At 33.7% G+C, this 14,585-nt stretch overlaps 3 protein-coding genes across 6 annotated transcripts; 1 reads left to right on the top strand and 2 right to left on the bottom strand.

The window, feature by feature from the left end:
- Positions 1–150: 150 nt before the first annotated feature.
- On the top strand, positions 151–3,475 carry LOC123224983. Of its 3 annotated transcripts, none has more exons than XM_044648795.1 (5): positions 151–288; positions 491–743; positions 834–910; positions 1,838–1,982; positions 2,418–3,475. In XM_044648795.1, the coding sequence occupies exons 2-5, from the start codon at positions 603–605 to the stop codon at positions 3,249–3,251; spliced, it is 1,197 nt and encodes a 398-aa protein (XP_044504730.1). In that variant the 5' UTR covers positions 151–288; positions 491–602; the 3' UTR covers positions 3,252–3,475. The 3 variants fall into 3 exon arrangements, with proteins under 3 accessions (XP_044504730.1, XP_044504731.1, XP_044504732.1); XM_044648796.1 differs by having other exon boundaries at positions 156–288; positions 437–743; XM_044648797.1 differs by having other exon boundaries at positions 181–288; positions 494–743.
- Positions 3,476–3,918: 443 nt separating this feature from the next.
- On the bottom strand, positions 3,919–9,613 carry LOC123224707. 2 transcript variants are annotated; one of them, XM_044648402.1, is made up of 5 exons: positions 9,404–9,613; positions 7,698–7,999; positions 6,828–7,075; positions 5,069–5,470; positions 3,919–4,182 (listed from the first exon to the last, which is right to left on the bottom strand). In XM_044648402.1, exons 2-4 carry the CDS (start codon positions 7,933–7,935, stop codon positions 5,117–5,119), a joined length of 840 nt encoding a protein of 279 aa, XP_044504337.1. In that variant the 5' UTR covers positions 7,936–7,999; positions 9,404–9,613; the 3' UTR covers positions 3,919–4,182; positions 5,069–5,116. The 2 variants fall into 2 exon arrangements, with proteins under 2 accessions (XP_044504337.1, XP_044504336.1); XM_044648401.1 differs by having other exon boundaries at positions 7,698–7,978; positions 9,404–9,603.
- A 2,460-nt stretch (positions 9,614–12,073) lies between these two features.
- LOC123226133 (dnaJ protein homolog) lies at positions 12,074–14,363 on the bottom strand. The gene is made up of 6 exons (XM_044650617.1): positions 14,071–14,363; positions 13,566–13,731; positions 13,329–13,467; positions 12,953–13,229; positions 12,660–12,858; positions 12,074–12,570 (listed from the first exon to the last, which is right to left on the bottom strand). The coding sequence occupies exons 1-6, from the start codon at positions 14,218–14,220 to the stop codon at positions 12,251–12,253; spliced, it is 1,251 nt and encodes a 416-aa protein (XP_044506552.1). The 5' UTR covers positions 14,221–14,363; the 3' UTR covers positions 12,074–12,250.
- Positions 14,364–14,585: the final 222 nt, after the last annotated feature.

Raw genomic sequence — 14,585 nt, 5'->3', positions numbered from 1 at the left:
TTAAGTTTTTTAACTGAATTTCCTTCGTAAATGAGAGTTTAAATTTTTAAAAATTAGTCTATATATATTTGGGTGCACACTTAACCTTGGGTGGGAACAAGACATATGGCAAAGCGATATATCATCAATTATATTTTCTTTACAAATGACATAATTATTATTCTACATCCTTTTAAATGCGTATTATTTTTGCGGAGTATATGAAGGCGGAATTTGAGTATTTCGTATCAAAACTTATGCTATGCTCCGTCAACTGGCCGAGCCGACTCACAGTCGAAGCTTCTGCAGGTTTACTTTTCTTAGTAGTTTTAATTTTTCTTTGTTTACTTAAATCAACTGGGTAATCTACACAATCAGAATATAAACATCTAATGGGTGACTCTGCACATAGAAGCCGCACGAAAATTCATTTCTTTTTCTTTTGTTGCATTTACAGTGTTCCTGGTTTTCTAAAACGTATTGATAAATGTGGGTTTATGAATTTTTGAAGAAGACAAGTATGGGAGTGAGTTTAAAGATGGAGTAAGCAGAGGGTTCGCTGTTTGACTAACCCAGAAACTCAATTGTCAGAGCAAAAGAAGAATAACATTTCCCAATTAACAATGGTGAAAACAAGACGACAAAGCTCAGTAATTGGATCTGCAAATGCAAGACAGCCGTCTCAAGTGGTTCCGGATTCCGACCTGAATCCTCAAACTCACAAAATCCGGTTCACTAAACTGTCTTCTTTGTCATTGAACACTGTATGCCCTGATTCTTCTTAATTTATTATTCAATCTTTGCTTGAGTGACCATACATCAATGTTTTTGCTTTGTTTAATTGTTTTGTATAGGTTGTATTGTATGAATGGTGGCTGGTCAAAGCAAAGGAGGATAAGGGCTTAGCTGTTGGTGGGTTTGCTACAAGAGAGTAAGGCAGTTCTTTGTTATTTATTTATTTTCATTTTAATTGTTTGGTTTCATTTTCTTAGGAACTTTGATAAGAAATGATGGGGAATACCTTTCAGTTTAATGAAATTTTGTATAACATCTTGGTCTTTTTAAATAAGACAAGCATGAAGTAATGGTTTATTTAAGTTAATTTTTATTTTCATTTAATATAAACTTATTATGCTAGGTTATCATTTTATGAGAGGAATCAGCGTATTATTTTTGTTATCCTTTAGCAATTGAATGGGTGTATATAGACATACTCAAAATTCCCTTGGCTTCACTTGTGTGGGCGCTGGTTTGTTCATGGGGTCAAAAACCTTTAGTGGTTAGCAATAGTGTGAGGATTAATCTCAGCTAAGTGTCTTAAGGGATGTTATTCTCTCTGATGATCTCTTGGTTGAAAAAGAAGGCTTAGAAAACATATATTTATTGCACAATTTTGTATTTAATTTTACCAGTTTCATGCCTTGCGTAACAAATTATTTACTTCAAAAATTTTCCACCGAATCAAGAATACTAAGGATAATGATTTGGCTTTGGGGGTAATTGTGCACTCTAATTTTCTTTCATCAATTCATAGCTATTTTTGGCTGCATGAATGATTTCTTTCATGTTGCAATTCCAGTCTCTCTTGTGGCACCTAAACATTCTTTTTCTTTCATCGGTATTCCATCTTGGATTTAGAAACGATCGTTTTGATTCTCTTGTAATTTTTCTCATTTTCTTATATTACAGTTTGTTATTGTGAACCCTTATCATAGATTAGATCCCATTAGAAGTTAGCTGATTGGTAGTTTTTCATTTGACATAATTTTATTATTTGTTGCTTCCTCAATTCACTCATACTGATTTTTGAATCAATGGATTGGATTTGTTATTAGTTTCTTATTGATTTATATTTTAGGAGTCTGGGGGTAAGATCTTTTCGTTCTGCAGCCATTGCCAAGAGATATGATAGTACAACTCTTGAGACAGTAGATGGAATCACTGTTAAACTCAGTGGCTTCATAAATAGGTCTCGCACGCAACTAAATGGCTTCTCAATGGAGGTACACAAACTTTTTTGTTCATCCTTCTCCATGCAGCATCAGATGAAAACATTTTTGTCTCAGATTTATGAAATATTATGAATAATTTGTGTTGGTTTTGCGACATTAATATGGAAAGGTATATCACCACTCCACGGTGGTTATGGAATTGAGGATTAGTTGTGTTGTGATACAATTTTCCCATTTTTCTCACCCCTAGTGTAGCCCCGTCTGGTTTTCTTTAAGTGCCAATTGGGTATTTGGGAAGGATTTAGTACACATTTAGGAAGTACAATCAAAATAATTAATCTGGGATTGAGTAAATGTAACATTGGAAATGCTGCATGCTAAAACATAGAATATCTGCATAGTTCTTATATGTGTTTCAAGTTATATTTTTAATATTTAGAGTTTGTAGATAAAGTCCAGCTTCTAGCTAAATTATAAATTTAACAGGTTTGCAGTCATTTCCGACTTGGATTTCCATATTACTGGAAAGAATTTGCCAATCAATCTTGTGGCCAAGAATTCCTTGACAAAGGGAACCCATCTAGAATACCAAAATTTGTTCAGCTTGACATGTGTTCAAGAACTAGTCTGCCAGTTTCGTTAGATGATATTCCTGTGACTAGAATACGTGATCTTTTGCTTTCTCCTCGACGAGGTTCTGATAATGATGCTCTGGGGAGTAAAATTTACAATGAAGTATTTAGAGAATTTAGCTGCGATATTGCAGCAGGTGAAACTGCAATTGATCCCAAGAAGGCAAAAGCTGACCGGCTGTTCAAAGATGACAATGTCATATTGGGTGTGAAGGAAACAAGAACGGAGGAATTTCATAGTGATTTTATGATGGGAATGAATGTTCTTTCCCCAAGTAAAGGGGTCACCAATAGAAGCATGCCAGCCAGTAGGAATACAGAAGTTAGAAGTCCAAATAGGATTGCCAGTTCTGTTCAGAATGGATCCCCTAGTGGATCCCCTAGTACTCCTTCAAAAGGTAAGGTTACCCCTAAGCACAAAGATGCGGATGGTCAATTTGAGACAGGCACGAACTTCATTACCCAAAGTAGAGGTGTTATCACGAGAAGTATGGCTAGATTGAAGAATCTTGGAAACCAGCTGGAGGAGAATAGTAGTTCATCCAGTTTTTCAATCAGGCATAACGACAGTGCTGCTTTAGTCTTAAGATCAAAAACCACAGGGATCCTTACCAGAACAATGGCAATTAGAAGTGATTCAAAAGGGTCTGCAGTCAGAAGATCCAACAGGTTGAAGAAGGGGAAGTGAATCATATTTGTATTTGCAAATATTCGTAGAAATGAACTTAGCAATGCTACTAGAATTGGCAATTTCTGAAGTGCCATTAAGGCATGAATACAAATATAAGCTTTGTGATAGGATTTTTAGCGGTGTTTAATACATTTTAATTTTACATTTGCTAATTGTTTGTAAACAAAAGTCGAGAAGTGCTAATTTCATTCAATCTTAAATGCTGTTGGAATTACCGTTTATTTTATATATGGGCATCCAATGGCCATTAAAATAGTGAAATGGTAGTTCTAAAAGTTTTCAGAAACATTATCTAATAGCCATTAGCCATTATGTAATTGAGAGTTGTTTTATCTTTAATTTAAAATCATTTAATTACATGATAACAAATCATCTGTGAACTTAAATTGTATACCAAACGAATATACCTATGGTTTTATAGATAAAGTAAACCCATATTTTGAATAAAAACTTTCATCGGATGTAAACATAAAAGAAGGATTTTCTAATATTCTTGTAATAATTGTATTAAGGAAAATTTATGTTTGATTTTGTTAATTAACAGAGACAACAAAATAAATGTATTTGTATCGGTAGTTAAAGGTGGAAATAGGCAAAGTGAAGTAGTCCAGTTTTTACAAAAGGAAAAAATAAGGAAAGCAGCTTAAATCTCACGCAAACCATATAATTAACTTTAATTTGGATATATTAATCCCAAAATCTCTATAAAAATGTCCCAGGCTATATATAAACACTAGATTCCATTCCATACACATAAATACATATTAGTTATGAACAAAAAATAAAAAATAAAAAAGCTCCTCCAGCCAATCTAATTTTGGACAGATTTACCATTATTTCAACCTGGCTTTTCCCGTAGGAGAACAAGACGAATGCAAAATCATATGATTAAAACTCAAGTGAACCTTCATCTTTCTTAAACCACCACCTGGAAGAAGAAAGCATCATTCTAGCAAAATAAACTGGAATTTTGCACTAAAAATCATATTACATGTTCTACAACTATCCTATGATACTGATTCAACATTGAAAGAAAGTTCACAAATATATTTAATCAATAAAACTATACATACCTATTTTGAGTATACATATAGAGATACATTTGATGTGTATTATCATATGAGTAGATAATTTTGAATAAGGATAAAGTAACATCCAATCACATGATGACACACATAAGTGTGTACCCATTTATATACCCATCTGTGTACTTAAAATACGTACGCATAGTATTGCTCAAATTTAATATGTTCCTAAAATTTAGACAAAGATTCAAAGCATAGAATGTGACATTAATAACACAATTAACACTGACTAGAGATTCAGAATATGGATATTTCACATTATGCTACTTATATGCGTTCAGTCTGATTGAAACAAGTTCAATCTTCTTTTCACCTCCTTTTAATTTATGGTCATACTTTCTGTAACAAACTTCACTTTTACTAGCTATCAGAAGCAAACCAAAAATTTCAGAGTATATCAAGATCAGACATTGCCAGGTCCGTACCACCTTAATTGATCAAACTAATTATGCAAATTTGACCAAACCATATCAACTTGAATGACTGGTTCTAAAATTTTGGCGATTAACAGACTCTTATTAATAAGTCAAATCTCCAATAATCCATCCTTGGAATAAAAAAATTGAATCTGAAATTTATAGAACTAATATTAAGTTCTCAGTGGTGTTGAACTTCATTAATAAGAAAGGCATTGCAATCAAGAAACAAGCAGTAGAAAGCGGCAGAAGATTAAATATAAATTACAGCCATAATGTGTTAGTAAAGCAGCCTAAGTATTGATGCAGATACCTGGATGCTGAGAGCAGGTAGAAAAGCAAAGATAATCTAACATCTCACTCAATAGTAGCGTGAGCCAGTATCATAAACACGACCTCCAGGGTATGGACCTCTGGGCTCAAACCCATGATCCCTTGGACCACCTAGAAAACGAGCCCGCTCTTTGTGGGAGTCATAATGATCTGAGTTATAAGGTCGGTATGTTTCGCCAACAGCAGCTGCAGCTGGAGTACCGCTGTAACCAAGAGGATCACCAGGACCCATGCTGTCCGGATAATGCTCCATCATGGCTTGCTGGTACTGCTGTTGTCGTGCATGTGATTCCTTACGAAGGAACTCATCTCTACGACTTGCATGTCGGGCTCTAAGGGCAGCTAGCTGTTCCACATACTGAGCATTGATAGCATTTAATTTCTGAAATGTAAAACATAACAAGATTTCATTGTTTAAGCATACAATAATTGGAAGGTACTTGTAACATCATTCAATGTATGCATAATCATGCATCAAAGTAGAAATCTTAAAGAATTGAAGAACACAACGCTAGGACACTCTCTGTTTTATAAAGTTTAAATTTGTCAGAGTCAGATATTTATTCGGAATGAAAAAAATCTTCCAAAAATTAAAACCATACAAGGCTTATAGATGCAGACAATTTCTCATCTTAGATTGCACTTTCATACAAAAATCAAACAACCGTAACATGATCAAATTAAAAATATACATAAACATGTTCAATATTTTTCTATTTTCTTTATACCCGAGAACTGCCGAAAAGCAATTTAGAAAAATTGGGCCTAGTTAACTCTACAATCTTTAAGATGTGGGAAACTTGTAGCTTTTGTCAGGGAGGTGGATCAATCAACATAACTCATGGAAGTAACCAGACCAAATAACTAATCCTTAATAATAGTATTTAACACTTAAAATAGCTTGACAATCAAAATTTAAGCATTCCATAATCTCTACCTACTGAATATTCTGGTATATTTATAATTACAAGCAAAGGTGGACACATAGCTCCTGCAGGTCAACAGGTGAATTGATTTTAGACTCATGTTGCAAATTTTTCAGAGAGATCTACTGCACCATTTCTTTCAGCAGGAAATACGAGTAGCTCTGCCTCAGTGTGGATGTGTACATTGCAATTTTTCTTACTGTTAAACTTCACAAATTTCTGACTTTCCCATACATGGAAGAAGAGAAGTTTTTGTTAACAGTGTAGACAATTTACAAAAGCATGCAGTACTTCTACAATAATATTATAATATGAACATGTGACTTCGACCTTAGCTATCAACAGGCGGTGGCAACAAATTTCCCCAAAAAAAAAAAAAATGCACCTTCTGACTTTTATCAGATTATTATGCACACCTAGTTGATGCAAGTTAACAGCCGATGGCTGCACATATTTAATAGTATTTCAGTGTCTGATATTTACTAGGTTGTCATGGATATAAGCTACCATACATATAAACACACTGCACAACATAATAATTTGATATCGTGGTAACTTTTAACCATGCCAATTTGGCATATTGTATCATGTTCTGAGCTTCAAGAAGAGAAATAATTTTTCTAATCAAAATTTTGGTACATATAAAATTGTATTAAATATACTGTTTTCACAGAATTCTACTTTAATATGTTCAGCAAAAAACCATCACATATTATTCCATTCCAGAAAAAGTTTATAATATACGATAAGTTGATTATCAATAAGACTCTTAAGACACGAAGCTTAATAACACACAAGCAACCTCACACAAACCTCTCTATGTCTGGCATTTTCTGCATCTTCAGCATCATTTTGTTCCTTTGCTAGTTTCTTTACGTCATCAATGAATTTCTGCTCAAGACCTTCCAAGCTGTTTGATAAAGGCTTGCCCTCATGGCCAACATCCACATCTTCTTCATGAGGTCGAGATCTTGGATCACTATTGTTTTGTTTCTCTAAAGCTAGTTTTGAATCTGCCCTCAGACCCTGAAAGAATGATCCTGATGCATCAACCCCTTGACCTGCAACACAGTAGACATGTATATGTATAAGCAAATCAAACTTCATAGCATACTTCAAAAGCATATTTCTAGAATGTGTATGGCATAAAGCCAACTTTCACAAACTCAGGAAGAAATTATTAGTGTTTGAACTTTTAAAAAAAAAAAAAAGAAGATAATTTCAATCATGCACAAAACAAAGAAGAAAATTAAAAAGAGAAAAATATTTTAAAATATGTTCAATGTTTTTTTCAAACTAAATCTTTTTCAAAACAGCTTAGAGTAATATTCTAAACTAGACACGGGATTGTTAAGCTCCATTATCAAATATTTTCCTCTGCTCATCAAGAAGGGGCATTAAGTATAAGATAATACTGAACTGATAAAGCGGGAGGATATAAATGTAATACATCAAGAACAAAAGCAAAGCAACAATGTTTAAAGAAAGGCCAAGTTGCTAAGTTGAGGCACTGAATATAGCATATCGTACCATCATTTACATTTTCTAAATCAGAAATTATTCTCAATTGTCCAATCATTTCCCTATACTGAAAGGCCCTGATCTCATTTAATATATATGATACAGAGATATATATACATATATATATATAGAGAGAGAGAGAGAATGAGCCAGTAAACATACCTTCGTTGAACATTTGAGATGCCATTGGATTGGGAACTTTTGACCCATCTCTTTCCCAAGTCCATTGTCGCTCTGTTTTTGTTGGTGGAAACTGTGGTTCTCTCTCAGGGGTGAATGCCTCTAGTTGTCCTTGAAAATGACCAGAATTCTGTTCCATCCTTTGACTGGACATATGCTGCATTCTTGCAGCACCATATGCATTGGCACCAGAATCAGAATATTGTCCCTGCCGTCTCATATTTATTGTTTAATAAATGAGGTTGAATAGTCAAGTTAACAGCCTGAAAGCCAGCACCAACAAACTAAAAAGTCAACAGTAAGCAAAGAGAATGGGATCTTCAGCCACAATGTATATACTAAATTTTGTATCAAAAAAGCAAGAAATTTGAGCGTTCAGTGTTAGCATAAATTGATATGGAAAGGCATTATCTCATGCAGTATGACTTTCAACAATGTGAATTAGAATTTTTCAAGCAAGAGAAAAATTTTGCTAAAAAAATCTATAGAGACAGAAGCTCGAATACATGTAAGTTTAAAACAGCTTTGCCCTCATGACACATCAATAATAACAATTCACACAATCAAGAACGGCAAGAAGTGGAAATTTTAGAGGCAGTCTCAGAGAAAAGAAGAGAGACAACCAAAAAAATTGATATATGCCCTTGTAAGGAAGCTTCATCCAATAAAAAACTCTTAAAGATCTCACATTCCAAATACTCTTTATAGAGAGAAAAGGTGCTAACCACAACATGAATTATAATAAATTGAAATCAGCAAGCCAAAACTATACCCCAAATATGTGGCCTTCAAATAAGGAAAAAACAAAAAAACAAACACCAGAAACTTTTTGTGTTTGAAATCGTCCATAAAGGATTTAAAACTCCAATTCAAATAAGAGCTCAGGCATAAAGAACATGCTCTAAATTTCAACTCCATCACAAACAAAGAACAAATGATTAAGCAATTTTCACTAGTACAAAGCTATTTGATTTGACAATGAAAGAACTGAATAATTATAATTCCATGAATTGAAATAACCATTATGAGACGTCATTTTATTATGTATCAAAATCCTTAGGTCAACTCCAGTTTAAGTTTTTTGTTTCTATAAGACAACTCAAGTATATGCTGTATTAACAAACAAGAGGATTCAGAAACAAAACAAAACATACAATCATTTTCAAGTTGAAAAGCACTCTAAACTACTTCCTCCTTTCATGAAACATCCAAATAAGTCTCATACAAGGCAAGATCAACCACCTAATTTTATCTTTTAAAAAAAAAAAAAAAAACTGTTCAAACGAACATTACTGAATAACCCATATAGCTAAACTCTAAAATTAACATAACTATGCAATAAATTAAAATATGCCAAATACGACCAAAATTTCAAAATTCACATTCGTATTCGTTTCACATAAACAATTTTAATACTGCAGGTACATAAATATGTACATAACAGAATATATGATACCTTTTTATGTGTATAATATAAAAAAAATAACCATGCAAGTAAGAAATGTAGCTCTCTCGGTGACATTTTTCCAAGCAATTGACATGAAAACATAAACATAAAATGATTAAAAAGTGGAGTAAAAAGTGTCGAAAGCACAAATCGGAGAGAAACCCCTGAAAGGGAACTAAAGATTGTAAAGAGAAATTAAAAATTTACAGAAAGTAGTAATAAAGTAGAACAACTGCCTTACTTTCTGACGATCTTTCTTCCTCTTCTTCTTCTCCCTCTTGCGAGACGAGGGTAGGGTAAAACCGAAAACCATCCCAGCCAGAGTCTCCTCTCTGTGTAATTAAAAGGAAACTCCGAAGGATCGGATCCGGGTCTCGTAACCAGTAATCGGATTTGGGTCAACTGCTATTTTACGGGCTTGCTTATTACTTGTTCAGATCGAAAATTTTAAAATACCATGGATGGGTGGGTGGGTCATTTGCATCCACAAAAATTCAATCAATTTATATCTATTTATTTTATATCGAAATTATGAAAGCATTTGAAATACAAAAGTTTGTTTGATTTATAATCCGAAAATAAATTTTCATTCCAATGTTTTAGTTGCGTTTTAATATTTAAATTTTTTATGTGATTTTCAATCATGAAAAATCAAATAAATTTTATTTATATAAGAGTCTAATGAGCGATGCAATGTGTATTTAGAATAAATATTGATTTAAATAAGATATCATTAACAAGATGACGATATATAAAATGATAATCAATCTTAATATAATTTAATATACTAATAAATAATATGATTATGAGCAATTTAAATTATATTTTTATTGTTATGATAAATGTTTGTAACATTTAATAGAGGGATTCTCATTTACGCACTAACCATGTAACCACATAAGTTCAGAAATAGTGTTTATAAGTGTTTTATATTATGTTTTTGTGTTCAAACGAAAAACTATTATCTATTTCTTACTACACCACAAGATGAGAAAAGCTTTTAAAAATAAACAACTACCAATAGGATAATGCCTATATGTGAGATCACTTCCCGGTCTATATCAAAATACGTATGTAATATATGTGAGATATGAAGTATTACAACAAAATCAGTAGTGCAAAAAGTGGTCATAAGTTAACTAACAATATAAATCACATACGTTAGATTTAGTCGAGTGATTGTCAGACACATAAGACTTCTAATTAATTACCAACAAAGAGTAAAATCCCCTAACTTTGTTGGATGCCTTTGTGGTGTTGCCTTTGATTAATTTGGTTACATCACCTAAGAAAACTAATTTTTTTAGATCAAAATATAACACTCATCTCCAAAAGTATTACCTTAGAAAGAAAGATACTACTAACTTAATTATTATGCGTAATTAACATTTAAAACTACTTAAATTACCCGTTGGAACATAAATCTTTATAAAAATGGGAAGCTTATAAAAGATTCTCTAATAAATAAACATTTATAAAGTCTATAACGTAAACATAAACTGTAATATTACATACATAAAATTTGTATATAAAAAGATCACACAAATTATTGTGACAGTGATTTGATAATATTTGTTTTAATTTATTATATGTTAATACTTTCATATTATCATTATTAAATAACTGTCATATTAGTTTATGTAATTTTTCTTTATACATATTTTGTATATATAAAATCACTTAAATATAAATCATAAAACATAAAATCGTGAACTAAGTAATCCCCTTGTGCATGCCTTAACTAACTCACCTCTTAATGCTATCATGTTCGCCTCTTGTGATCGCTTAATTAGTAAGAAAGACCAAGTCTTTTACTTTTTCCCTCTTAATTCATTTTCTTGATGGGAAATACCAAAAAGAATGAAAAAGTGAGAACTTAGTTTTGGTTAGATGTTCTAGGGCAACAATATTGTTGCTTGAAGATTTCTTTTATATTTGGTTTTCATTTTATATAAAATCTCAGCTATATTTTTTTAAACTATTCTTATTTTATTTTATATAAAAAATAAATAAAATATTTACAAAGAATTTTTATACAAATAAATAAATATCAATCTCTTAAATATAACTCTAAATCTTTGTTTTATAATAATAATTAATCACATAATAATATATTATTTTTTTATTTTTACCCCTGGTATATAACCCTAGTTCCCTGTTTGGGAAATATTATCAATTCAAGCTCCAATTTTTCAATTTCATCGAATTATTTATTCAAAAAATTTAATTACACTCCAAACATTTTGTTGGAAAAAGACCTTTGAGAAGACGACGGCTTCGTCTTCGCTTGAGAAGACTTCGTCTTCCAAAGAGTTTTCGATGTCGATCGAGCCTCCAAATAGAAGGAAAGCATTTGTCAGAAGAAGAGGCTACTTCAGGAGGGAAAGGTCGTTGGTAATAGAGCCGAAATGGTTTTTAGAGATTTCAAAACCAAACCCTAAGGTGAAACTGTCATTTTTTAAAACTTAAGCTGAGAAAAAATTTTAGTTTTTAAAGTTTAAGAGGACAAAAAAAGATAAAATTTTCAGACATTAAAATTTTGTTAAATCTAACCGATCATGAATAGATATTTGATATTTTCATAATTAAAAGGGAGACATCTGAAAAAACATCAAACCTTAAGTGGAAAATATTCGTTTGGCCTATTTTAAGCTGTCAACTCAGAAATGTCAGAGCAATCAATATTTATAAATTCGCTTAAAAAAATGCGTCTCTCACTCGACCCCTATATAATTCTATTTCGAGTGTCAAACGAAAATATTTTGAGTACTAATTATAGAATATAGGCAAAAATCAATCATGGTGGAAACCAAAACCAGTGGGTGCACTATACGCTGCACCAAATAAGGCTCACCATGGGCCGAATTTAACCATCACGCAACAAAAGATTTCCAAACAACAGTTATACAAATATGGAAATGATTGCCTTTAGAACTTTTAGTAATGAAAAGTTGTCCATTAAAGTTTTTCCATGGTTAATCCTTGACAAATAGAAACACCATATTCCCAAGTTCTGTAAGTACTACTCATATTAGCTTCAATTGTGCAAGCACACGGAAGGACTTGGATATATCAATTTTGTTTGTCATCACTGTTGGGCACATTGCACTCTCTGAGCACCACCATGCATGTCATCATCCTCATCATATGCCTCTTGTGCCTGAGACTGCTTCCTCCTCATCTCCTCTTCAATGTTAACATCATGCAATGTAGTTTCCTCACACTCGTCCAGCTCCATGTCTGTCAGCTCAGATGATGGCTTGGGTGGCAGAACCGCCGCCAGTGCCTTGACCTGATCTGGGGTCAGTGAGTCAGGGAAGTCCACAGTAAAGTGAATGTACAGCTTCCCTTTCATGAATGGCCTCTGGTACAAAGGCATCCCCTCATCATTAATAGCCTTGTATGAATCTGCCCAAAGAGAATTATAGTCATTAGAACAGTAACAGATGGAATCTTAAAATTCTATAAACTTCTACATTTATGCTTCTATTACTCACCAGGCTTGACAACTTGCCCAGGGCTTGACTTGATAAGGAGCTGTCTGCCATCCAGGTGCGCCAATACAAACTGAAAACCACACAGAGCCTCAGTGAGAGACAGAGTGTGCTCATAGAAGAGGTCTTCACCCTTCCTCTTGAACTTGGGATGTTCCTTCTGCTGAAGGACAAACACTATATCTCCAGTGACTGTATCAGGCTGCAGATCACACACATAAAAGAAACAATTAGAGCCCATTATATAAAGCTAGCATATATAGGAAGAAGCCAAACTGACTAAAGCCAAAGCATACCGCTTCATCAGCTTCACCAGGGAAGGTAATCTTCTGCCCATTCTGCATTCCCTTCTCGACAAAAACTTCAAGCACCTTCTTCTCTGGGACAACCTTCTCTCCCTTGCAATGTGGGCAACGATCCTTATCATTAATAGCCTCACCAGTACCCTTACATTCATTGCAAGCATGCTGCATTTGTTGAATCATAGAGGGCCCAAGGTGCCTGATTGTGACCTTCATACCAGTACCTTGGCAACCAGCACACTTCATTGAAGCTCCAGATTTTGATCCTTTGCTGTCGTAGCACATATATTAGCTTCCCATATGGCATATCGTTGAGAATATTAATAAAGATTCTTCAAAAGATCATTAATGAAAATAAAACAGTACTCACCCTTCGCATTTGGAACATATAACATTTCTCGAGAGTGAAAGCTTCTTTGTGGTACCTTGGTAAAGTTCTTCAAGAGAAACTTTCAGAGGATGAACCACATCATCTCCCCGCCTCTGGCGACGTCCTCTGCTGCTACCTCCTGTTGAGAAACAAATATTAGTTCAATCACCAGTACTTGAGCAAAGATACATGCATAATCTAATACAATACAACCTCTAAATCAAATAAAGTCAATACCTCCAAATGGGTTCCCACCAAAGAAGGATTGGAAGATATCAAAAGGATCATGGCCACCACCGCCACCACCCATTCCTTCCTTGAGTGCATCCTCACCATATTGATCATATATCTCACGTTTCTCAGGATCACTTAGAACCTCATAGGCTTGAGCCAACTCCTTGAACTGCAACAGAAACCCATTAAAGATTCAATGTTGACCCATCTACAAACCATTCAAACGGTAGAGGCCACATCAATCAATCAAAAGAACCAAACACACCACAAATTATTTCTTTTCATTCATTATTTCCAACAATCGATTCCATGCATTCATATTCCCCCTAAATATCCTCAGAAAATCCAAAGAAGAAAAACTAAAATGTTAAATTCCCAACAATTAATAAACCCCCATAGCAAAAAGATATATAAAAAAAAAAAACCAAAACAAAACAAAACGACAGCGCATTTCAATGCATAATTCACTGAACCGGACTAAAAACAAGAAGAGTGAAAGATAACTCACTTTCTCGGGATCACCTCCCTTATCAGGATGGTTCTTGATTGCAGCTTTCTTGTAAGCCTTTTTCAAATCGTCCTGTGAAGCGTTCTTGGACACACCCAGTATCTCATAGTACCTCGTGTTATCGCTCTTCTTCGGCGCTCTCCCGAACATCTTCTTCTCTTAAAATCACAAGATCAAAATCAACAGCAGTTTATAAGCCTGAAACCCCTAAATTCGATTATTTTCTTCAACAGACTTTACTCCGAAAGAGCCAGGAACGAAGAACCGAAACTTTCCGAGAAAAAGTTGTGGCTGCGGGGACAGTACTTATAGGAAATGTTATCCGAATGGACGGTCCAGATTGTTTGGAATCACTGATTGCGAAGGGTCTAGAATTCTCTTTCTTGAGGTGAGGTTCCTTGAATGTTGTCTTGATGAGGTTGGACGGTCTAAATTCTAGAGGCTTCGTCCAAAGGATCTCTTCTTTCTTTTTACATTTTGTCACGTTATAGCATTGTGGCCATATCACAAATAGA

This window comes from Mangifera indica, chromosome 9 (assembly GCF_011075055.1).
Source record: "Mangifera indica cultivar Alphonso chromosome 9, CATAS_Mindica_2.1, whole genome shotgun sequence".
In the NCBI taxonomy this organism is placed as follows: Eukaryota; Viridiplantae; Streptophyta; class Magnoliopsida; order Sapindales; family Anacardiaceae; genus Mangifera; species Mangifera indica.
This window is presented reverse-complemented; position numbering and strand designations above follow the sequence as displayed.